Below are 22,997 nucleotides of genomic sequence, written 5' to 3'. Positions count from 1 at the left end.
CCAATGGCTCAATATCTCTGAATTTTCAGACATTTTCTAGTCTTCTTGGCTTAGATATATCATCACTTAGTTGTCTCAATACATTCTGTTCTCTTTTCATTCTTCAAAATTCTGTATATGGTCAAAAAAAAAAGTACAGATAGTAGGTTCCTTCCCAAAAAGTCACAAATAGTCACAATAGTCACAAAAAAGTCAAAAAAAAGTCACAAAAGGTCAAAATAGTAAAGTTGTTAATTTCCTGATGTGCTCCATCAAGAAGTACCCTGACAAAAGACAATGTGGACACAATTTTCACTGAGAGGTGCATACATGCTTCATCAAGGAGTACTCTGGTGAAGATGATATGGATACAATTTTGGCTGACAGAGGTCCATATGTGCTCCATCGAGGAGTACCCTGGCAAAGACGATGTGGATACAATTTTGTGCTAGACAGATATTTGACACTGACAGGCACAGGTGGGGGGGTGCAGAGAAAGCTGGGGGAAGCGGGATATGCTGTGATGAGATGTCATTTGGTATAGTTTGCCTCCACTGTCCTTGACAGTGGTATCGACAAGACCTTCTTGACCAGCTGTGGCATGGAAAAAGTACCCCCCTGTGGGGGTCAGACTGCATATGTATGAGTTCTCCACAAATCCCCTCACCTCTGGGCTGAAGTCATCCTTTCCAAGTGAACCAGAGAGTAGGGAGATGATGGGGTGCCCCTTTGGGCAAAAGTATGTATAGCAGGTCAATCCATATGAGCACAGAAAGTTGGTCAGGTACAGAAGGCAAACAAGGTAAGGACAGTTACCTAGGAGATCTCAGTGAGCATGACTGGGTTCATAGTGACCAAGGTAAGTCAAGTCGACACCTGGAACATGGATCACTGCCTTTAAATTGACACTGTCAGTCCCAAAACCTGCTCCATCTTCATCTTGATGCTCCCCTCATCATCTGGGATGGTGAAGAAGGATTCGATGAATGCAGAATCTTTTGCTCCAACTCCCTGTCACTGGCCCAAATGTGTCAATCCTCTGGTGCACGATAAATGCATCATGCATCCCATCTTCTCTGTACATAAGCTGGATGAGGTCACCCAATGAATTGCACACTGTACCATCATAGCAGACATTGCCTGTCTCCACCATTTGACAGTGAGCTCAATAAGACCTTCTTGACCAGCCATGGCATGGAAGAAGGGTTCCTGCCAAATGGTATATGCTTTCACTCCTACACTCTGCTGCCCTACACAGATGGACATTGGTGAAACATTGATATTAACTTTGGATCCTGCAGTGACTGTTCACAGAGCAAGGTTAAGTTGACGCTCAACCATACCTTCAAAATTTTATCTCACTGACTGAACTAGTGCATATTTTGAACTGTGAGCATTGCAGAATTGGCAGTCATAGGGAATGAGGTAGGCATGTCATGGGTGGTCTCTGGATATAGTGTGCAGGAAGGGTGAAATAAATGAGATGGAGGATACCAAGTGGGGAGACAGCAGGACATGCACAAACTGAGAAGACAGATTACTTGCATTCAAGGGTTTCCAGGGTTTCCAGCAAATGCAAGAGTTGGAGGATGACAGGGCAATAAACTGACATTATCATTAGAAATGGTGCACCTGCTGAAAACAATGCCCACCTGAACACTAATCTCTGGTCCATCAGATCCCTCCCAAAATTTGTAGTACCCAGCCTTGGGAATGAACTGCATTTTCCTTTTTCTTTTTTTCCTTTCAGATGTGTGAAGCCAATGAATACACCTCTCTTTGGGTAAAAGTCAGTATGTATAACAAGTCAAACCTACAGAATTACCTAGGAGATTGCAGTGAGTGCAACTGAGTTCATAATGATCTGGGCAACAACACAAACCAGGTGGCAGGAGCAATGTGAAGGCAGGCAATCAGCAAGTCAGATCTGGAGGACAGAATCTGATATGTCACATTCACTTGGGCAGGCAGACTGGCAGTAGCATGGAGCAAAGCACAACAGGCAGGGAAGTAAGTGAGGTAGACTTGCACAGACATGGTGATTGCTGCCACTCACAAACTGATACAACACTATAGAAATGTGTGCTAGGCAAATGATTAGTCCTCATCCATGAGACCAATGACTCCAGCTTCGAGATGCAGTGCATCTGCACCACCTACCAGGTCAATAACTCCAGTTTCATGAGGAAGGTTAACCATTGACTCCACCAAATCAGGTCTTGAGTATTCTAACATGACTGCTGGCATCTCTATCCTTGTATGCAGGTGATGGATCTGCATCCACTGGTGTTTCAAGTGGCAAACTCGGCACAGAGAGCTTGTATGATTTGTCAGAATGGCTCAGGACCTGAAGGTCATGTTGCAGCCACTCACTATCAACATTCCCTGGCAGCTGTGGATAGTGGATGATGAGGTGGGGTGGGCATATTTGGCACAATTGTAAGACTCACCTGCAGAAGTGTGCACATGGCTGCACCGGCACAAGCACCCATCAATCTGGACTGGATGGTATCTGGCAACCAGCCAAGGTGCTGCAAACAGAACTCTGCCAGCAATGCAAGATCAGGCTGACAAGACCTCACAATGGCAATGGGGGGATGGCAACCCTCTGACCATGAGGTAAGAGGTAACAGATACATCACTAAGATCACAGGGTCAGGGAACTCAATGTGTTCCTCCACAATGATATGGGCAAGCTCATGGTGCCTATGTCTGAGGAGGTGTTGAGGATCCATTTGTAGTACCTCACAGATGTTGTCACACCACCTGGCAACAAACTCCATAAACTCCTTGAACTGAAACATGATAGTGGCTTGGAAGAGGGTCTTTCCAAAGCCATAATTTACCAATCAATGGGCAACATCTGTGCTGCACCACTGGCAACCTGTCTAGTGAATTGAATGAGGATGCCACCCAATTCAGGGGGCTGAATATGGCACTTACCTCACTATCTACACTACTCATCAGCATAACAAGGAGGAGGTTGCCCCACTTGAGGCTGGTGCAATTTTGTAAGGTGTCAGATGAATAGAGTTGCATGTCCATGTTTGAACTGACCTACCTGCAAATGATGCAAGTCACACCAAACAGCAGCACATTGTTGTATGGCATCACCATGATGTTGATGAGGGTGCATGACTGGAGGCAGGCAAGTTCCACCTCTGCCTCCCCTGGAGCCTTGTGAGCTTTGTTAGCACCTGGCAGCATGTACAGTCGATGACTCACCATGTGCCAGCTGAAACCAAATGCCATCAACAGCTCTTGAAAGCACTGCACAAGGAGGGGTGGATAGCATGGGCACACAATGTCTTTTCCCCTCTTGAGCTGAGGGCAGTCTGGCCCATCAAAAATGAAGTATGGGTTGAGGGGCACCTGAGAGATGGAAGAAAGGCGATGGAAAATCATTTGTATTTCATGTGACTGTCCTGTGCCAGCTTGGCGCCACAAAAACATGTTAAGCAATGAATACATCCACATACTAGTGGGGCTCATGAGGGATGAAATGGACCATACAAAACAGGCAACTAACCTGGCATTAAAGCCCACAGTGAGCAACTGAGTGCCTGCTCCACCACCACATGTGCCAAAGTTCTCAGTAGCAAGCTTGCCAAGTGTACATTGTCTCCCTGCAGGAGCAAGAAGCTAATTACAGTTAATGTGGCCATGCAAATGAACAACAGAGAAAAAATTACTCACTGGCCACAGTTCAAGCACCTGCATGGTTTTGGAACATGGCAGAAGACTTGTTGGGAGGTTGAGGAGTGTGATGATGTAGAAAGCCAGTTGACATAGGGCAGTGCCCAACTGACAAATAGGTCAGCATAGTCTACTTGCCACTTTAGCATCATGATGGATGGCATTGTGAGAATAGATATACTTGATGCATGAGATCTATGTTTCAAAACTTATGAGTAGAAGAGGAAGGGAAGGAGTTGATGATGCGGCTCAACAACTGATCAGTAAGTGCAAGGACAGTCTTCAGGCCAAGTCAAACCTCCCAGTCTTGAAAGTCTTGAAGCATCAGTAAATCATTTTTGCTGGCCAGAGCTGCCCAGAGCTGTCCAGCACTGGACAGATTCCCTAGGACTACCAGCTCACAAAGTGGTTTACTGATGAGGGGACCAATGATCAGCTCAAGAATGGCTGCATAGACATGACATCCAGTGCCAAACTGCCCAGCAAAGGGAACAGCCAACAGGCTGCTCACCAGACCCATCTGATGGAACTGAATCAACCTTCGAGTGATAGCAATCTGTCAACTGGGTGAAATGTTGGGATAGGCTCACTGACAAGTACTCACCAATGGCAGTGATCAAAGAGCATCGAGTGTTGAAGATGGAGGGCAAAGGCAGGTAAGGGCTCCTGCTGCCATGCACCCCACTAACCTGCCCTAAGCAATTATGTCAGTGCCCTGGACCCAAAAGGCCTCAAGGCTGCAGACTGGTTTGAGCTGCAAAGTGCTGGAAAGCAATTGTAAAGTCCTGTAAAGTGACTTTGCAATGGGAAATGAGTATGGACTTTTGCATCCAGGCTGGCCCTGTTTGCATTTTTGAACCAGTGAAATTAGCAAACCAGTTGTCAGGATGCATTGAAGCTCATGAAGGCCCAGATCCCATGTACTCATGATGGCCCACCAGGAATTATGGTATTATGGTGGCAGGGTCCTGGGTGAGGTGTTTTGTAAGTACATGTTTAGGCAATTCTCACTGCCACACAGGTGCATGCAGAACTGATGAACACATATTGTACATACACTGTGCATGAAGTAGCAGTCTACTTTCCTGCTATTTCTTCCAGCCAGATGGCCCCATCTGTACTGTAGCAAGTTGATGGTCACCATAAAAACAGACTTAGAGTTGTAGGGTCTGCTGCAATGCTCTCATGAAAATGTCATAAACAGAGGTCTGAGTGCTGAGCAGTGGAATCAACACTGTAGACATGACATCACTGGCACCAAGTCAATCAACAACACCTGTGCAACCCTGCAGTCCAACACCAGGCAGGAATGATGACCAAATGAACATTGGACATGCTGGACACCAAGTAACACTGAGTGATCACAATCTCCACACAGGAATTCGAGCACCTCAAGCTGCTGGGTCATCATATTTGATAAGTACAGCAGGCAGTACACATACCATACTAATATTATACTATGCTATGAACCACATCTGTAAAACCACTGAAATGAATGCTTAACTTGACAGCCTTACAGGTGGTTACATGGTGTGAGATCATGACTTGTGATTGGTGGAGATCAATGTAGTTCCACTTGACATCTCTGAAGGGTAATAATTACAGAGATAAGATGTAGATATCATGATTATGGGGATAAGATACAAGAATCACTTGGCTACAAGGGACAATCAAGTTGGGGCAGTGGCAGCCCTTCTACTATTGTGATCTACAAATGACTACTCAGCCAGAATGTGGTATGTCTCTTTATCTGCAAATTTGTTTAAATAATATTGGTCGTATGCCTCCATACAAGTCTCACTGCATGCATCCACTCCCAGAGGTACTGTGTTGTAGACAGGTAGCAGTTCCACAGCATGAATAACATTGGTCAATGGGATGATGCCACTTGCACCTGTGGAAGAAGGGGGAATACATTGAACTCTGTATAGTCTGATGCCAGGATTTTGCTCAGGCAGCCAGACAACGCGAAAATAATGGACATAAATGAGAGGGACAGGGCCAAGATAAACAGGAAGTTCCTTCTTTGTCTTCAGCATGAATATTGCCTGCACCTAAGCAACATCTAGGAAAAGAGTCAGTAATGTTTTCTTGGAGTTACAATGTAGGGTATGCATACCAAAGTTCACATCATCATTCACATGCTTCAACAACACTGCATCACAGTTTCCAAGAGGGTGAGAATCTGAGGGAGGGAAGGCCTGAACAACCTGGCTTCTGCATATGTATTGTGTCTGGAATGATGAGTGCAGTTGAATGCAGAATTTATTCCATTGAGAAATCATGCCATGAGCATCCCAATGCTTGGTCAGACACCCACACAAAGCAGCAGAGATGTAGTCAGATATTACCTGTGGGAGGTCTGGGAGTTCATATGTCACCTGCATTTCAGATACCATCAGTGTTGCACAGTCAGGGAGGACTGTGATGTGGAACACAAATGCTCTACTTGATGACAACAAGCATTTGGGGTTGTTGAAGTGATTTCAAAAAGGCTGAGGTCTTTGGAACATAGTCTCTTTCTCCAGAAGAACACAATTGATAAAAGATAATGCCAGGTCCACACTGGTAACTTCCTCATTTTCGACCATAATTGCAGTGTCAAGCACCAAATCTGAACTGCAGAGTAAGATGTAAAGGTTGAAGGAGTGGATAGTTTCCTTGCAATTGAGGAGCTTGACAACTTGATCAATGAATGTGTTGCTCCATTGGTTCATCCACTCAAAGGGTGTCTTGCAGTGGGTGATCAGGAGCTGCTCAGTCACATCTGCTGTGTATTGGATGAGAGTGCCATTCTCCTTGATGTGGCAAGCAAAGGTGTGCATAAGTTCCAGTTTCATGATGTTGAAGTTGTCCATGGAGCCCTTGGCTCCTCTTCAAGCCCCTGCATCAAGAATGGAGTGTTTAGTGGCATGGAATGCCTGCAAGGTGGCAGTCGTCGATGCAATAGATGAGTCAGTGTGGATAGGTTGTTGTGCCCTATAAATGAACTCCACCATGGAGCAAATAGCATAGACGAATAGAGGCAGAACAGCACCATCTAACATGGGGATGATGGTCCTCTCAATATCACAATGGTCTCTGCCCATCATCTGCTTCACATGTGAGATGCCAGAAGCAAAATGCCTGATGCCAACATGCTTGTGTTGAATCTTGTATCACATATCAAGCAGGTGATTGCTGGCAGCTTCCTTGGACCATTTGAGAACATGGTCAAAAAAGAACTTATGACAAGTGTGGAGAATTTCCCCCACCAAGAAGTGTGCAGGGTCAGTGAACTTCCAGTCCCTCCAGAAAGGGTGGTGTACACCCAGTAACTTCTCTGCTTTGGCAGCCTTCTGGAAAGAGGGGATGTTCCACACCTGGGTATGTGTACACAAATTGACAATCTGCTGCAGCATGTACAAGCCAGTTTGTGGATTTTGGGGTACACTGTCACCAAAGTTGGAGAGTACTGTGGTGGTGATAGGGGAAGCATTTTTGGCAACACAAGCAACTAGCTGTTGCTTGGGAAGATCTGCAATATATGTGACTAGAGGGGTAAAACAGTTTTGAGTAAAGCCGGTTGGGTCTGTGAGATTGATACCATCTGATGTGACTGTCTTGAGAGAGGCAAAAACAATGTCCATACACTGGTGAAAAAGGTGTGAAGTAAGAATTGTTTGGAAATCTGGGTGAACCTCAAAGACAGGAACTGGCATGAAAGCAATGCAGTGCCATGCATGAGATGATGCCTGCATCCTCACATCAGACTGGATGTTGCCAATCATAATAAAGACCAGGTGCATTTCCAGCCCTCCAGTGTGCCTTGTCACTGGTGTTTTGTCAGAGGCAATAATGATGGGAATGATGGTTGCACCCTGAGGAAGCTGCACCTGAAAAAAAAAAAAAAAAAGTGACAAGGCAGTCACCAAGCATAATCTGTGATTGAGTGAAATTCAACACCAGAAACTTTGCCAGTTCCCATTCACCCTCATCCACAAAGGGATAGTACAGTTGATCTTGATGTTGTCTTTCATGTTTGCTAGCCTTCATCTGGTCAAGGAAAGTGTCACCTCTATTGTAGATATATCCAGAGGTTGGATAATAGTGACCCATAATGTCATTCTCCTCAAATCCATGCTGGAAGGCTGGTGGTACAGGAATGTGCTGCACTGGGATTGCATCAGTACAGGCCCCCCCTTCAGTTGAGGTGATTTAGTAATGCAGTGGGTGAAGGAAATATTGCCTGACATCCAGGACAATCAAAGGTGATGCTGTTACCATCATCGCTCATAGATGCCATGATACTACAGACAAGAGGTTAGTGTTGCTTGTTACTCTGAAATTCTCTAAGTCCTTCAATTTCCAACAGAAACTCTGCTACATGGCAATGATAACATATCTGGTGAGAGTACAATTATGACTGCTATGTCTGCTGGCACTGTACCCTCAGTCCCCCAACTGTCATTGTCTCCACACTCCTCATCCGAGCCTAGTCCAAAAACTGATTTCTCACCACTGCTTGTTCATAATGATGTCCTTTTTTCACCACTGCACAAACGTCCAAGCCTGAGCCACTTTGATAAAGAGAGACAAGAAGAGCTGTTGAATGCACTGCCTGGAAGGAGCATTGTATCACCAACTTCATGCTCTTCCATGTCTCCTCATGGCTCAAGTGCCTCTCTCCAGAGGTGCATCCTAGAGGCACAAAGCCACATGCATACCAAGTACCACCCATACAGAAAGCAAGCAGCCCCACCCCCCCTGGAGCTTCGCTTTGCTGCAAGAACCACTGATTTGTCACTGGAAGATGTACACAAGGTAAGTTATTGTCATATGTGTGGGGCACTACTAATGAATGAAACCAAGGGACATGACTTTCTACATCATGGTTTGTCACAATTGCCTGACAATGTTCTTGTCAAAGCCATACTTGCAAAGCATGCATTCTGGGATTGTATATCACAGCAGGTCTCTCAGACCTTGGCAGAGATAGAGTTTATTGAGCAGCAGAGGGATTTATTGACTGAAGTTCACACAGCAGCTTTGGAAACTTGGGCAACTGCTGAAATGCAGTTGGCAATGTTGATGGATATTTTCAACCAACATGACCTGCAGGATGCCAAAGATGACATGGCATTTTACCATGCTGTATATGCTGATGAACTTGTCACATTCACAATCGCAGCAACTCAGACAGAACAGTTGGAATCTTTCATGGATGAGAGGTTGCCATCCCCTGACAAGCATGTCAAGGACAACCCTGACCATGATGATGATACTTGTGGGATGCTGTTCACAGGGTTACTATCCTCTGACAATGATGAGGCTGAATAACAGCATGTCTTCACTTAATCTTCTGACTCATGACTGACTCAATATATTCATAGGTTGCATAGTTACATCTTGTGAAGAATTTGTACCAAGTATTGTGAGTTCAAACTGTTTCAGTCAGCATTGCAAATTTACTCATCTGACATACTGATAGGTAGATAAGTTTACACTTCTTTTTTGTTTTGTTACCACACTCTCTGTATTCATTGGTGCTTTACTCGCTGAAATCCATCACCTTATTCCTGTTTGGTCATGCCTGATTAAGATGGATTGCAATGGATAAGTAGCTTGCAGCATCTGCCATCCACTACTCTGCTCCTCTGACTGCCATGTCAAGACATAGGCCAAACAGTAACAGGGTATGTTTTATCTATCTACCACTGTGATGATCCTAACATTTAAGAAAGGCTTTCCCTAGGCTGCCCATGGTGTGAGTCAAAGTGTGGTTCAGTGGTGAAAACCAACCAAAACCAACACAAAAGACAAAAAGAGCAAGTGGTGGTGTGCCTATGCAGTACCTAGATGGTAGAACCTTTGATTTGGGTGGTTTTTTTGCAAGCTACAACACTCAAGGACAAGTGCTGAGCATTGGGGGTGCTCCTGACAAAGAGGGAGCAAGAATGTGATAGAAAGTGATAGGGTAGACTGCTGTCAGCCTACAGAAGGATGGATGGCAGCTTGATTCAATGTCCTAAGCTGCACCAAGCTCAGGGAGGGCTTGGAGTGAAGTATATTGATGATAGACAAGGATAAGTGAAGTAGATGATAGTTAGACCCTTAATAAAGTCTCAACTATCAAAGCTGCTGAATGAATTACTGAGTGATGATAAAATGCGAGCAAGAGGGGCTCTCTGATGTCTTCTTTTTTTTTTTTTTGCTATCTAAGTACAGTGATTTATATACAGTACAGGGGTGTTGCCCTTGGAAAACAAGGTGCAAACACTTGGTAAGTGATTGGTAACTGATGAGTAAGGAATGTAAGTGATGGGTAATTGTCTTGGAAAGCACTGGTAAGCATTGGTAAGGATTAGCAAGCCAAAAAGCAAAGAATCAGTAAGCAAAGTCAAAAGATCGGTAAGTATTGGCAATAGGTGAGTCAAAGACAGTCAGAACATCAAAGTATGAGTCAAGTGATGTCAGGAACTGGGGAAGCACACTGGAATCACATTAGGGGGAGGCTGTGCATGTCACATCTCAAAGAGATCGCTTCTAGACCAAGGTGGGATGACAGAGAGGCAGCACTGATCTGATGCCAATATAGTACATCCAAAAGTGGACAGGGTGAGTCAGATGTCAACAGGGGTCAAGCTTTGGGGGTCTGTGGGGTGACAGGAGCATAGGGGATCACAACCTTCCCCCCCAAACCATCCTCTCAGTGAAGCAAATAAAAACTTCATGAACAAGGCTCTGTTGGAAGAGAGGATGAATGGGGAGTGTCTTCTGCTGTATCTTGCAACAAGGAGGCAAGATGTGCATCATACTCATCATGGATGTGATCAGGGAGAGTGGGGAACAGTAGATTATACTGTAGCTGTCACAATCTTGGAAGAATGATGGACAAGACTGGTATGAAGACATTGCAGGGAGCAGGGAGGAAGGATCCATATGCTTCTTGGACTGGAGAGACTGAAACGACCACATAAGACCTTTCCAAGTGAATGACAGACCTGAGGCGACCAAAGAACATCCTCCTAGAGGTCATACTGACAAAAAGAATGTGCTGTCCAAGCTGGATGGGCTGAGAGGGCACAGATGAGGGTGGGATGTACCAGGATGCTTCAGGATGGAAGCTGGTAGGAACTCCTGGTAGATATATGTAGCCATGGTCCCTAGCAAAGGGGACAAGTGAAATGATTGATGTAGAGGCAGCCATATCAGAAGCAGTTAGCGAAATGAGCATCTTTTGGAGGGAGTGCTGTAGAAATGTGTGGAGTGTGCAAATCCTTTCCAATTTTGGAAGGTAAGATTGCATGGCTGAGCACTACAAGCAAGTGTGAGAATGGCCTCTGTATCTGCAGAAACAGCAGAGATATGTCAAAAACTGGAATGCCATACACAGGCACTTAAGAATTTTAGCCAGCACTTAACTCACTCCCTTTCTTTTTCTCTGGCACTGATGACTTGTTCTTGTGCAAGGGATGACTGCCAACATTCCTGGCTGTCCTTCTTCACATGAGGGCTATGGTCTTCATCTCCATTCATCAGCTGTATCCATGTCCACCTCACCAAACACCTTTGGTGTGTGACAATGGGGTCAAACTTGAATCCCAGTGGCAACGACATGTCAAGCCAACTAAACCTCAAGGGCAAGCAGGCCATGGATCCATCATTTCTGCATCAGGGACCAGGGTACCTAATGATGAACCCCTATCCCTTCAATTACCAGACTCCATCAATGACTGAACCCCATCAACTGTCATCTAGCACCTGGGTAGACAGGCTCTCTGCCCATGCACCACCTGGTGGCCCATCTGTGGGCAGTTACCACACCCACCACTCTGCCCATTCACCACCTGGTGGCCCATCTTCAGGCAGTTACCACACCTATCAAGACACTCACCCACCCACCTCCTTACTCAGCTCTGCCCAAAGGTACATGCTGGCAACCACACCAAGTTGACCAGGTGTGCAATCCACAAATAGATATTCAAACTCACTCACCAACATTATCCATGTAAGTACACTGTACTCATATTTGACTAATTTCTAATAGCTCTTAGACTCAAGGTGATCAGGAGATCAGTTGGCCTCAGTGCCAACACCATGTCACAATGCCTCTGACTCCACCTCCTCCTGCATCAGTGGGTGCAGTTGCCAATGCAACTGCACCATCTGATGGCTACATGGCCAATGCTGCACTTGTTTCTGTGACAGTAACCAAACAAGAGTGAGGGCAGATTGTGGACCAAGCAAAAAAAGATGTACAAAAATACATGTTTGCTGTGGATGCTGTGCCAACAAAGAACATGCACACCAAATGTGTGAAAGCAGCCATCCAAAAAGCCACATGCACTGTCATTGGAGGAGGTATGTCATCACCTGCAGTATGTTTCCCTGGCTGATATCTTCCTGACTTTACCAAGTTCATCATGAACCACTACATATAGATAATGATGTAATTGGTGCAATGACAGCAATCTGCTGGTCATTCAAACAATACACATTCTGTCATGTCCAACATGACTATGGCCTTTGTCTTCCATTAGGGAGTGTCCATTCCAGAGTTGACCACAAGAATGTTCAAGTCCAACAGCTCCTCACTGATCTCACTTTCCTTAAACCCTGGCATTATCAACCAATGGTATGTGCATGTTCCTATAATTCTTATGTCATCAAATGACTCCAGTACTCTAGCAACCAACAGAGGATCCCTATACTGCAACAAATGAAGGCCTATTTGAGCACAAGTTATTCATGGATATCATCATCAACATCCTCTTCCTGAGCCCAGGACAGCTATACAAGGCCATCAACAAGGACTCAATGGATCCCCTTTGCACTTTGGCAGGAACTGCCATCTATGCTGCCCTCAAGGATCATCAGAATGGTGTGTATATAGAAAGTGCCATTCACACAGATATCTGGTGTGATGCATACTGTGATCTTATGGCTAGCATTTCTAAGCTGCAGGCAAGTGCTGTTGAGAGTGCAAGATTGTCTGAGATGCAGAGGGCAATCATCAAGAGAGGTTACATATTGATTGATGTACAATGATTTCGTTGCCGACATCAGTTGATAAGATCACTTCTTTACATCTAGTCTGGCTAAGCTGAAGATAATCTCCAAATAAGTTGAAACCCGCTGCCAATGTATCACGCCCTGGACTACTCCCAAACGGGAATCCGTAAGCACTCGTATACGACGTTTTGCGGAATTTCGGTTCGCTGATGCACGACCGTGGTCTGCCAAGGCTGGGGGGTCTAAGCGACGTCGACGTCGAGGTTGCGCGACCCTCCGCTCGGATCCTGTTCGGAACGTAAGTCCATTTTCCGCTAACCGCTAACCACCATTGAACGTTTTGCTTCCGCGTCCCGACGCCATCCTGCATGATCGACGATGCCGGTGCCGTCACGAGCGGTCAGTCACTCCGAACGGCCGTCCCCGCCGCCGAGGGCGAGCCGCTGTGGCTGAGTGGCCGACTCAAAATTTGCAGTTCACACGCACTGCCACCTGCGAATTTTCCGGAATAAACGTACATAGAAAACTTTAATATCACAACAACATTTCAATTACAAGTTTAATTGCAGCCATTGCAATCGCTTGCAACCCATTGAGATAATTTTACAGATTTTCCGACAATCACTAGTGTCGGTACAAGTCGATGAGCATGACAGTGCATCTCCAACAGATTGCGTCGCGCTACCGTCCGTCAGTCAGGGAGTGAATGAACTGCTGCCGAAGGAACAGAGAATCGAGCTCTAGTGGAGCGCTTTCACAGTCCCATCACCCAAAGTAGGTCGTCAAGGCGAACATAACATCCTATGTGGACATCGTGTCAGCATTTATTCTACTGGCATTCGATATGGGTGCCACATATGTAATGGCCTAACAGTGCCGGAGGCGAGGAGATTTATATCGGGCACTGAAGCGGGCCACCACTACTGTACAGAGGGATAACAGTGATCCGCGCTGTCGTTGGGAGGTGGTGTAAGCAAGTCGGGGCATGTTCGATTCCATCGCTTCGGTAATGCCTAGACGCGATGAAGATGTATGTTCTGGGCCTTAGTCTCTTGGTTGCGAATCATGCGGGTGAACATGTTCTGTCAGGTAAGTGTAATATACAAAAACACACGTATAACCACACTGTTCCACAAGCGCTGTCTGATGCAAATGTTCAATCAAGCCCCTCCAGATACCCCAAATTGACACCTTCAGAGAGATCAAGACCGACAGAATGGAGTAAGGCAGCGAACTTAGAGGAGTCACACTCAATCAACCTGTTGGTGTCACGCGAGACAGGAAGAGGCGAACCTGGTCCAAGTCGTATCGCAGTCGGTTGTTGAGCACGCCGCGTCTCGTAGGTCTCCGGAGTGGTCATGGGTGTTGTGGTACACGGGGTGAGCAACTGAAAGTAGTAGAGTCAGTCGGCCCAGACGGTGTACTACTGGGTATTTAAGATCTTACTTGGTCCTGTACGTTTGGAGAGTTAAGTTTCAGGAATTCACAATCCTTGTTCTTGCAAAGACTTTCCACCGGGGGAATACGAGAGTTCATGTTCACACAGAAGGGTTGGGAAGGGCACGCTATCCCACCTAATGATCGCTCCGCAAACAGTGATCAACCCAACTGTGGGTAAATGTTGGCGACAAACTTACGATTGTCGGAAGCCCAGTTGAGGAAGTTCGTAGGGTACATGGTGCACAAGCATTCTGCCTGAATCATGAGAATGATATCCGCACCTCTCACACGTAGTTCCCCCTTACGAATCATCGACGAGTCTGTGATTTGGAGAAAATAGCAACGTACTAGCATATGCCTATTGATCCCAATAACCCTCGGTCTTCTCCGGAAAAGGCAACTAGTTCGACGTCACCCCCAAAGGTTATACCGCTTCAGTTTATCCGTCGTGCGGTGATGTTGAGAATTGTGATTGTTCCTGAACCGTCGTCGTTTCCGCCTGGTGCCTAGGAAGTGGAGCATGTTTGAGGGAACCGACAATGTAAGTTCCCACTCACGCATTCCATACCGAAAGAGCCACAGGAATCATATTAGTGTCTGGAGATTTCCTAAACGACATTGAGTCCAAAACCCTCTACAAACAGCATGAACCTGCATGCTTCACCGGTATCCTCGAACTGTGTCTTCAACCACTCTGGAGCGACCCTCGAACAATGGTGGAACAAATGTCTAGAAGCAATGCCTGACGCATACCATCAGGTCAATTGAGTACGACCCCTCAAGTTCGTTATGTTACTTCATGCTGCCGATTTCGATTTCCCTGAAGGTATCAATGTAGAGCGTTTGGAGAAGCTTGATTAAATATTGTATCGCGCATGTAGTGACGTCACAAGTGCGGAAACCCAGTCGAGGACGTTCATCGGGAGCATGGCACACAAGCATACTTGGCTGAATCATGAGAGTGATATTCACGCCTTTCTCACGCAGTTCCCCCCTACCAAGCATCACCAGGACCGTAAATCATCGATGAATCCGTGACTTGGAGAAAAGGTAACATACTGGTGCATGCCTTTGATCCCAATAAGCCTTGTGCTTCACCAGCAAAGGCAACTTGTTCAACGTTGCTCCTCGAGGTTATTTTTATCCATCATGCGATGTTGAGAATCGAGATCGTTTCTGACCGGTACCTGGGAAATGGAGTATGTTTGAGGGAGCTAACAACACCTGTAAAGATCGCAACTCACGCGTTCTATACTAGAAGAGCCACGGGAGTCATAGTGTGCGGAGATAAGTACGGTATCAGAACTTTCCGTCTTAGCATCAGATCGGCTGCAGTTCAGTGTCAGAACATTACACTGTGAACCTCGTGATGACGCGGAAGTTTACCAAATGACATTAAGTGCGAAGCCCTCCAAGAACGGTATGCACCTGCACACCCCATACACATCCTCGAACTGCATCTCCAACGCCTTGGTAGCAACCCACAAGCCATGGTGGCACGAATGTCTGGAGAAAATGCCCGACGATCCGTCTTCATTAACAAGGTATCGGATGTCCTTGAGCATCTGTTCCACAAAGATTCCGTTGACGGTGCCTACTTCCAGAGCGGCGAATCAGAGGGAAACAAGGAGGTCGTGAACGCGCTCGGTTGCAGTGAGAAATTGGAGTGTATGATACAGGCAAAACGTCCTGGAAGCGAAGCAGACGAGTGGACAGAGGATACGTACAACGACAACCCTGGAGTTGACGATGCAGTAGACAAAAACTGGGCCAGACTACTCGCCTGCAAACAGGACAGTGCTCAACAGCGGTAGCACATACATTACAGTCTTTCCGATACCTGAAGTCATACACTGCGTATGCATGGGCCTTCCCGGCCTCGGTTCCACTGTGCAGTCATACGTGGGTGAAACAGCCCAAACGTGCAGTGAAACTAGCATGTACACCTGCAACTCGGTAGCAAGCGTAAACTGCAGTCTCCACTGGACGACCTATGCAGTCTACCCCATTTCAACATCAATTGCTTCAACGAAGGACTCCGCTAGGAACAAGTTGACCGGTGGACAGTGGGTAAGAGGCAAGCGGTGAGACCCGTATGACTAAGCACATTGTGACTGTGCGCTCACCCTGGCCCGGCCCTACTCCACCGAACATGTGAAGCTCGGTGTTGACGGTCGGCAGCCTGAACACTTTCCCATCACCTCTTTCTTCGAATTGCCACCTGCCAGTACGCTCGTCGTCTCGCCCACCTGTTTTCTCCCTTTCTCCACCCTCCACACCCTCATTTCATAAATTCAAATGTTATTTTCCTTTCTTGTTCCCTCAGTAACCGCTATGACTACATGCCGGTCAACATTTCCTCGTTAGCCACTATCGCATGCCCAGCTCAACCACTGACAGAGCTTAGTGCGACATGCGCGAGACGAGGCTTGACTCTCTTCCACCAGACATGTGAAGCTCTTGGTGTAGACGGTGCGCACATTCCATGCCAACTACCAGCGATACGCCGTCCATAAGCTTGTATACAACAGATTACCACAGTTCTTGGCCTCTCCAGGTGTGTTCACAGATGCGTCCATTACCTGCCGGTTGCTCCTTGGCAAGATCATTCAACACCCCTGTGTACTCGAAACTTGATGCTTCGTAGCGGTCCAGCACTCCTTCGACCCACCCTTCGGCACGTCTACCAGCTGCTGTCTCTCCTGTGGGCCAGTCTATCATCCACCTTCCGACGGGGTACCATACCGCTGAACGCATTGCATTCTGGACAGGGTCGTTGAAGACCAACAGATTTTTTGTCACATTATCGACGTCCGCCCTTCAGTGGTCAAGCTTTTTATATTGATAATGTCTCCTTCGGAAAATGATGTCAGTCCCTACTACTATGCCTCTTAGCTAACAACCGTTATTTCTCGCAGATGATCTCCCCGTCATAGTAGTCTATGCCGATATCGACGCCGGATATCGCTTTTCATTAGCCTCGGATACTATGACGGCCAAGGACGGGTGCGATTGTCTGGCGGACACTCCAACCCGGGAGAAGGACTGGAAAAACATTGCCTGGAAAGCATATCGTCGAATGTGGGATGCATGTGCGGGACATGTTCGGAACATGCTTAAACAAAAATACTTCTCTTGCCACCTCGTTAAGTATGACCGCCTTCCCCGATCAACCTGGGATGCGAGGGTAGTGGTAGTCGGGGATGGACAAAAGGCGGACAATTCAAGGTTATGGCCAATGTCGAGAAATGTCCTGGATGCTGCGATGCAACAACGTTTTTTCTAAAGGTTATACCAGTTTTCTCGACCTGTCGTGCGATGGTGGGAATCGAAATCGTTCCTGAGCCGTCGTCATTCTCACCTGGCGCTTGTGAAGTCGAGCATGGTGCAGGAACCAACGCCTGTAAGAGTTTCCCAACTCACTCGTTCCATACCGAAAGAACCACGAAAACCGTAGTGTCCAGAGATAAGTATGGTAACAGAACTTTCCATTTTAGCATCATATCGGCTGTGGTCCAATGTCAGAACATTAACAGCGTGGACCTCATGTTGGCATGGAAGCTTACCAAACGACATTGGGTGCGAAGCCCTCTAAGAACGGCATGAACCGGCACGTTGCACCCACATCCCCGAACTGTGTCTTCGACCACTCGACAGCGTCCTTGCGCATCTGCGCCAGAGATCCCATCGACGATGCCTGCAACGAGAGCGTCGAACCGAAGAGAGACGAGGGGACCACGGACACGCTCAGTTGCGGCATCTGGGACAGGGAGGTACGATACAGGCTATGCAGGGGTGGGCGAAGCTTTCCAGAACCGAGGTAGACGAGTAGACAGGATATGTGCAGCGCCCTGGTCAGCAATGGCGACAACGCCGGAGTTGGTGGTGCGATGGATTAGAGAAACAGGGCTAGACTTCTCGCCTTCAAATAGGACGGTCTGCCTGTCGGGATACGCGATATGCTTCTCCTAGAGTAGCCAGTCGACAAAGTCCACAACTTCAGCCTCGTACTCGGGCGTCCGGAGGGAGTGTGGACGAATGACTCTCGTATCCAAACCAGTTGTTGCAGCCCGTCCTCTGGCAAGTATCAAGGAACTACTGAGCCTTCGTCAACGGTGTTCGGGAGCAACTCAAAGCACGAGGAGTCGGGCACCTTGAATACGCACTGCTGGCCGAATATCTCTATAGAAATTGTTCGCAAGCCACAGTGGAATGTTGGGGCGAACGTCCGACGCACGCAGAATGGCGAGCAGAGCGACGTGCGTCGCTGGGTTCAGAATCATCCCGTCTGAATAGGATGCATGGGTGTCACAACTTAAAACAACCACATCAAAGTACAAATATTTCACTTCTTGCCCATCAAGTTGGCAGCTTCTATCGACTTCATTGGCACCATTAGCACTTATCCACCAGGAACTTGCCAAGCGCACTAGAAAGGAAATCGAATGAAAATGGCACGCAGATAGGCATTGAAGCCTACGTTGTTGAGAATGTAGACGCGGACGAGACGCTGCGCACTGATGGTGATGTTAGAAATGATCTCTCGATGGTGTGGCCTTCCCTGGGTCTTAATCGCCCTATGGATAGTCAGATCGTCATATAGGTTAGCTGTCCACATCTCATTCTCATATTCTTCTAACATCCAAAATGATCGCAGACAATGCGACTGCTGGTCGGATGCTCGCCTAGTGACCATAGATCACGTCAGGATGTCCTCATTGAAGGCCCACCTATGATCCGTCACGCACGAAATCCAACAAAGTGAAGATTGGGTACTGACTCACACGCTCATACCCAAGTTCATCCCTGAACGTTTGAGTGGCGAACGCTTCCTTGACCACCCCAAGAAAATGTCTCGGGATGCTCACAGAACCGAAGTACTCTACAGAAACTATACAACCGTGCCATCATAATACACACAAGCGAAAGGCACAGACTTTGAGACGGATCGGATGCACTGCGATTTATACGTTGGGGACCCGAGGTATTTTTTATACAGGTTCACCTCACCCCCGTTCATACCAGCTGTTGCTGGGAAAGAGCATTGAACACTGTTGCATACCCAAAACTCGATCTTTTGACAGTGGTTCAACTTTCTTTCGGCACGTCTACCAGCTGTCGTCTCTCCTGTGAGCCTGTATACCATTAACTTTCCACGACGGGAAACCATATCATTCAACTTGCTGCTTCCCAGACAAGTCGACCCATCATTAATAGACTCTTTGTCACGATACCCTAACCCACCCTTGTTACGAGGAGGTACACGGGAGCAAACGAGCACCTCGTCGAGCCGGGCTCTACATTACCGACGTCCGCCTTTCACCGATCACGACTCCTGATATTGATAAAGTCTCCTTCGGAAAACATTGTCAATCCTGTCACTATCCCTCTCAGCTGTCACGACACCCCAGAACCTCGTGGAAAAGGGAACAATGGAACATCAGAGAGACGGGGAATGACGGAACCGCGGTCACGACCAGTCAGTGACGGGTTTAAACAGGTTTAAACCATTTTTTCGCTTCCTGATGAAGTCGTCCTTCCGCGTTTACCCGGGTTGCTCCCTCTCGCAGATCCGCGTCCTTTATTGTTCAGCCCACATGACGCCATTCCCCACTAATCCGCGAGTGTTGCACAGAGGAACTTCGCAACAAGGGCAATTTGTCCCTAAGCGAACTTCTTGTCATGGTTCGTCGTCTTCACATCTCCTGACCAACGTCAGGCGTGCGTACAAGAATTGCGTGTGCATTTTGTCTGCCCATGCTTGGATCGCAAATGGCTCCGTCAGCGAGGACACAGAAGATCCTAGAGTGTCTCGTTGCCTCATGTTCAGCTGTGTAATTGTCGACACCGAGCGCCCGCCGTCACTGGGATTAGGGTACTTTTTCGCATAGCCATCGAATAGCCACAAAACCTGGCGCTCAAATGTAATGCTGTACTCCTTCATACTTAAAACCTGTGACCAGCAACCAGTATCAGTCTTCTATTTGCCTTCCGTTGTACACTAGAAGCTGACCACGTGGAAGAATAGCCTGTGCGCTCAGAGTATGTGAGATATCTAGTTGACATTTTGAACTTTGCATTGACTTGTGGGGGAGATGAAGTTACTAGGTGTGACAGTTGTTCTCGACCGAGAAATGCACATCGAGCAGACCAATCCCAAACGTGAAGTGCTGAAGGAGCTCGACGACAAAGGTACTCGTTATGCGATACTATCACATCGCTGGGGCGCAGAGGTCAGTTACGAAGAGATGACCGGGCTGATGAAGATGGAGAAAGGTGAGAGGGAAGAGGTCAGGCAGCGCACCGGCTACCGAAAGATCATCAAGAGCTGTGAGCAAGCGAGGATGGATGGACACGAGTGGCTGTGGATTGACACTTGCTGCATCGACAAGCGGAGCAGTTCGGAATTATCAGAGGCCATTAATTCAATGTATCGGTGGTACCAAAACGCACAGGTCTGCTACGCATACCTCAATGACGTTGACGAGTTACCACGGTCCACTGGGCCATATGACTTCCCCATGTTTATCTGCGGGCTCAACGGCCCAGAATGGTTCACGTGGGGCTGGACACTGCAGGAGCTCATCGCACCGAGGGAACTCGAATTCTTCAACAAGGACTGGGCGCCCCTTGGCAACAAACGACAGCTAGCAGCCGTCTTGGAGGACATTACAGGAGTTCCACATGAGGTTCTGAGAGACGGCCTAGGTGCAAAGCCTCTCAGTGTCGCACAGATCATGTCGTGGGCAGCTCACCGGAAGACAGAGCGTGCGGAAGATCGTGCGTATTCGCTGATGGGGCTGTTTGGAGTGAACATGCCGATGCTACATGGAGAGGGGGAAAAAGCATTTCAGAGGCTTCAGTTGGAAATCATCCGCACATCCAGCGACCAAAGCATATTCGCATGGAAGCTATGGAATCTGCGGACTGGCAATGTCCTGGCGGACGATCCGAGCGACTTTCGGGGCTGTGGCAAAATCGAGAAAATGGAACCAGATGAATTTGTCGACAAACTAATGGAGTACATTAAATGGGAGGAACTCGGGCGCTCCCCGTACATCCGGCTTGGTTCGCAGAAGATCTCGACCAACCCAGTACACTGGTGCAAACTTACTTGGTTGAAGAGGTGTGCCAGGGCGGTCAGTCAGCAGCATCACGTGTCATTCTCTGTCAGCAACGCGGGTATCCAAGTGTGCCTGCTGATCATCCCCCTTCCCGACTCTCGAAACCATTTCAGGGCTATATTGGCATGCAGTAGTGGTGGTTTCGCACTGGAAACTATCGATTTGGTATTTTCTGGATCTGCGCATTGCAGGACTTCAGTTGCATCTCCCATTTCAGAGTCACATATTCTCAAGACATATCCAGAGTTCAAGGCAATCTACCTTGCTCATTACCAAGAGACCAATCAGACACACCGCGAGTTTACACTCGATGACAAACATGTCTCATACTATGATTTCACCCGCTGTGGCACCTACCCGTGCGAGTTTACAGGCAACACTGTCACACTCTCGTTCCTCGCAGATGATCTCATCGTCATTGTCTATGTCAATGACAATGCCGGATTTCACTTTGCAGTTGGCCTTGGATACTACCACGGCCAAGGATGGGTGCATGTTGTCTATGAGGGATGCTCCCCAACTCAGAAGGACTGGACACTATTTGCCCGTGAAGCATATTGTCAAATGTGGGGTGCACGCGTGGAACATGCTCGGAGTATGCCCAAACAAGAACTTGTTGATGGATGCTGCCGCAGTGACCATTTCATTAAACATGCCCATCTTCCCCGATCAATCTGGGCAGCGAGGGTGGTCTGGGGTAGGTGGGAGACAGGCAATTTCAAGATTATGGTTGATGTCGAGCAATGTCCTGGTTGCTGTGATGGGCCACATGGCTGGGAAACCACAGTTGTCAGTACTTTTCCTCCCACATGCATGCAGATCTAACCATTTGTATTATCATAGAACCCTTACCATGACCTTCAGACGCCGGGGCCCATGCACAAATGTTCCAATTCATTGGCACTGAGACTGGATGGGTGGCAGGTTGAGCTTGACGAGACTTCCGGTCAACGGATTGCAGTAAGTCATACCAGCATACTGATGCTTGTGTCGAGCCTGATACACCCAGCTGGGCGATTATGGTGACTATCGCAACGGCACTTTTATGCGTGTTGGCAATATTTTTGAGGATGCTCGCATCCTTAGCATTGACACCACGGGCTCAGCTTATTGTCCTGTGGTCTCCCATGTGTCCAGCCCTCAAATGTCAATGGATCATACGGAGAATCAGGATGATCTTGCTGTGGCGTATCGCTTCGGGCGCAAACACCTGGCCTTACATCAACCAAAGGGCTTATCTCTGGCTGCTAATGATCAATTTGTGCGACTATTGAAAGCCTTGGCCACTCGTCTTACAGGAAAGCATTTGGTGATAACAGTCGTACAATGCTCGGAATTCTTTGGAGTCGATGATAATGGAGAGCGAAGGGATTCAGTGGACGGTGAGTTTCCCACAACAACCGTGCCCTGTTCGCCTTTCAACTTTATCAGACTTGGTACTGGACATTAATAACCACTCTACTGAGGGAGAGATTTTGACTCCGCTATGCACCATTGCAAGCCCACAAGTTTGGCGAAGAGAACTGGCTTGTGTACAGAGAAGGAAACAATTCAAGAGTATTCGGTGAGCCTGTGGAACTGCTATGCAAAGTGGTACTGACGAGGCCGCATTTCGGATGGCAGGGAGCACTTCTACGCCCTCGTGAATACGGTACCTTCCCTTCTCACACTTGGTTACTCTCTTTGATAGTCTCATCTGCAGCATCAACCTACAGGAACTGACGCTCGACACAAGACTGCAGTGCGTTGAATCACCGTGCAAAC

At 47.5% G+C, this 22,997-nt stretch overlaps 8 protein-coding genes across 8 annotated transcripts; 4 read left to right on the top strand and 4 right to left on the bottom strand.

Annotated features, from left to right (window-relative positions):
- Positions 1 to 2,076: 2,076 nt before the first annotated feature.
- On the bottom strand, positions 2,077 to 4,603 carry F5J12DRAFT_787174 (PIN domain-like protein; the record flags this gene model as incomplete). Its single annotated transcript, XM_051743594.1, has 12 exons — positions 2,077 to 2,135; positions 2,353 to 2,371; positions 2,430 to 2,804; positions 2,923 to 2,977; positions 3,041 to 3,156; positions 3,205 to 3,457; positions 3,509 to 3,621; positions 3,676 to 3,783; positions 3,974 to 4,122; positions 4,187 to 4,231; positions 4,280 to 4,369; positions 4,552 to 4,603. The coding sequence occupies 12 exons, from the start codon at positions 4,601 to 4,603 to the stop codon at positions 2,077 to 2,079; spliced, it is 1,434 nt and encodes a 477-aa protein (XP_051594585.1).
- A 1,558-nt stretch (positions 4,604 to 6,161) lies between these two features.
- F5J12DRAFT_787173 (uncharacterized protein) lies at positions 6,162 to 6,533 on the bottom strand (the record flags this gene model as incomplete). The annotated part of the gene is made up of 1 exon (XM_051743593.1): positions 6,162 to 6,533. The coding sequence occupies one exon, from the start codon at positions 6,531 to 6,533 to the stop codon at positions 6,162 to 6,164; it is 372 nt and encodes a 123-aa protein (XP_051594584.1).
- Positions 6,534 to 6,551: 18 nt separating this feature from the next.
- F5J12DRAFT_907796 (uncharacterized protein) lies at positions 6,552 to 7,463 on the bottom strand (the record flags this gene model as incomplete). The annotated part of the gene is made up of 2 exons (XM_051748981.1): positions 6,552 to 6,801; positions 6,838 to 7,463. 2 exons carry the CDS (start codon positions 7,461 to 7,463, stop codon positions 6,552 to 6,554), a joined length of 876 nt encoding a protein of 291 aa, XP_051594583.1.
- A 130-nt stretch (positions 7,464 to 7,593) lies between these two features.
- F5J12DRAFT_697543 (uncharacterized protein) lies at positions 7,594 to 7,764 on the bottom strand (the record flags this gene model as incomplete). Its single annotated transcript, XM_051740453.1, has 1 exon — positions 7,594 to 7,764. A coding segment is annotated over one exon (171 nt), but the record flags the coding sequence as incomplete, so codon positions are not given.
- Positions 7,765 to 8,313: 549 nt separating this feature from the next.
- F5J12DRAFT_787171 (uncharacterized protein) lies at positions 8,314 to 9,274 on the top strand (the record flags this gene model as incomplete). Its single annotated transcript, XM_051743592.1, has 4 exons — positions 8,314 to 8,478; positions 8,626 to 8,941; positions 9,048 to 9,088; positions 9,146 to 9,274. 4 exons carry the CDS (start codon positions 8,314 to 8,316, stop codon positions 9,272 to 9,274), a joined length of 651 nt encoding a protein of 216 aa, XP_051594581.1.
- Positions 9,275 to 11,308: 2,034 nt separating this feature from the next.
- F5J12DRAFT_787170 (uncharacterized protein) lies at positions 11,309 to 12,705 on the top strand (the record flags this gene model as incomplete). The annotated part of the gene is made up of 6 exons (XM_051743591.1): positions 11,309 to 11,583; positions 11,635 to 11,665; positions 11,712 to 11,864; positions 11,889 to 12,018; positions 12,099 to 12,292; positions 12,346 to 12,705. 6 exons carry the CDS (start codon positions 11,309 to 11,311, stop codon positions 12,703 to 12,705), a joined length of 1,143 nt encoding a protein of 380 aa, XP_051594580.1.
- Positions 12,706 to 15,174: 2,469 nt separating this feature from the next.
- F5J12DRAFT_868044 (uncharacterized protein) lies at positions 15,175 to 16,196 on the top strand. The gene is made up of 3 exons (XM_051747067.1): positions 15,175 to 15,296; positions 15,354 to 15,438; positions 15,496 to 16,196. The coding sequence occupies exons 1-3, from the start codon at positions 15,264 to 15,266 to the stop codon at positions 15,921 to 15,923; spliced, it is 546 nt and encodes a 181-aa protein (XP_051594579.1). The 5' UTR covers positions 15,175 to 15,263; the 3' UTR covers positions 15,924 to 16,196.
- A 3,604-nt stretch (positions 16,197 to 19,800) lies between these two features.
- On the top strand, positions 19,801 to 22,909 carry F5J12DRAFT_574712 (heterokaryon incompatibility protein-domain-containing protein). Its single transcript, XM_051740130.1, has 5 exons — positions 19,801 to 20,151; positions 20,205 to 22,022; positions 22,077 to 22,193; positions 22,243 to 22,615; positions 22,665 to 22,909. The coding sequence occupies exons 2-5, from the start codon at positions 20,205 to 20,207 to the stop codon at positions 22,799 to 22,801; spliced, it is 2,445 nt and encodes an 814-aa protein (XP_051594578.1). The 5' UTR covers positions 19,801 to 20,151; the 3' UTR covers positions 22,802 to 22,909.
- Positions 22,910 to 22,997: the final 88 nt, after the last annotated feature.

This window comes from Pisolithus orientalis (assembly GCF_024613125.1).
Source record: "Pisolithus orientalis strain OTSU chromosome Unknown F5J12scaffold_90, whole genome shotgun sequence".
Lineage (NCBI taxonomy): Eukaryota > Fungi > Basidiomycota > Agaricomycetes > Boletales > Pisolithaceae > Pisolithus > Pisolithus orientalis.
This window is presented reverse-complemented; position numbering and strand designations above follow the sequence as displayed.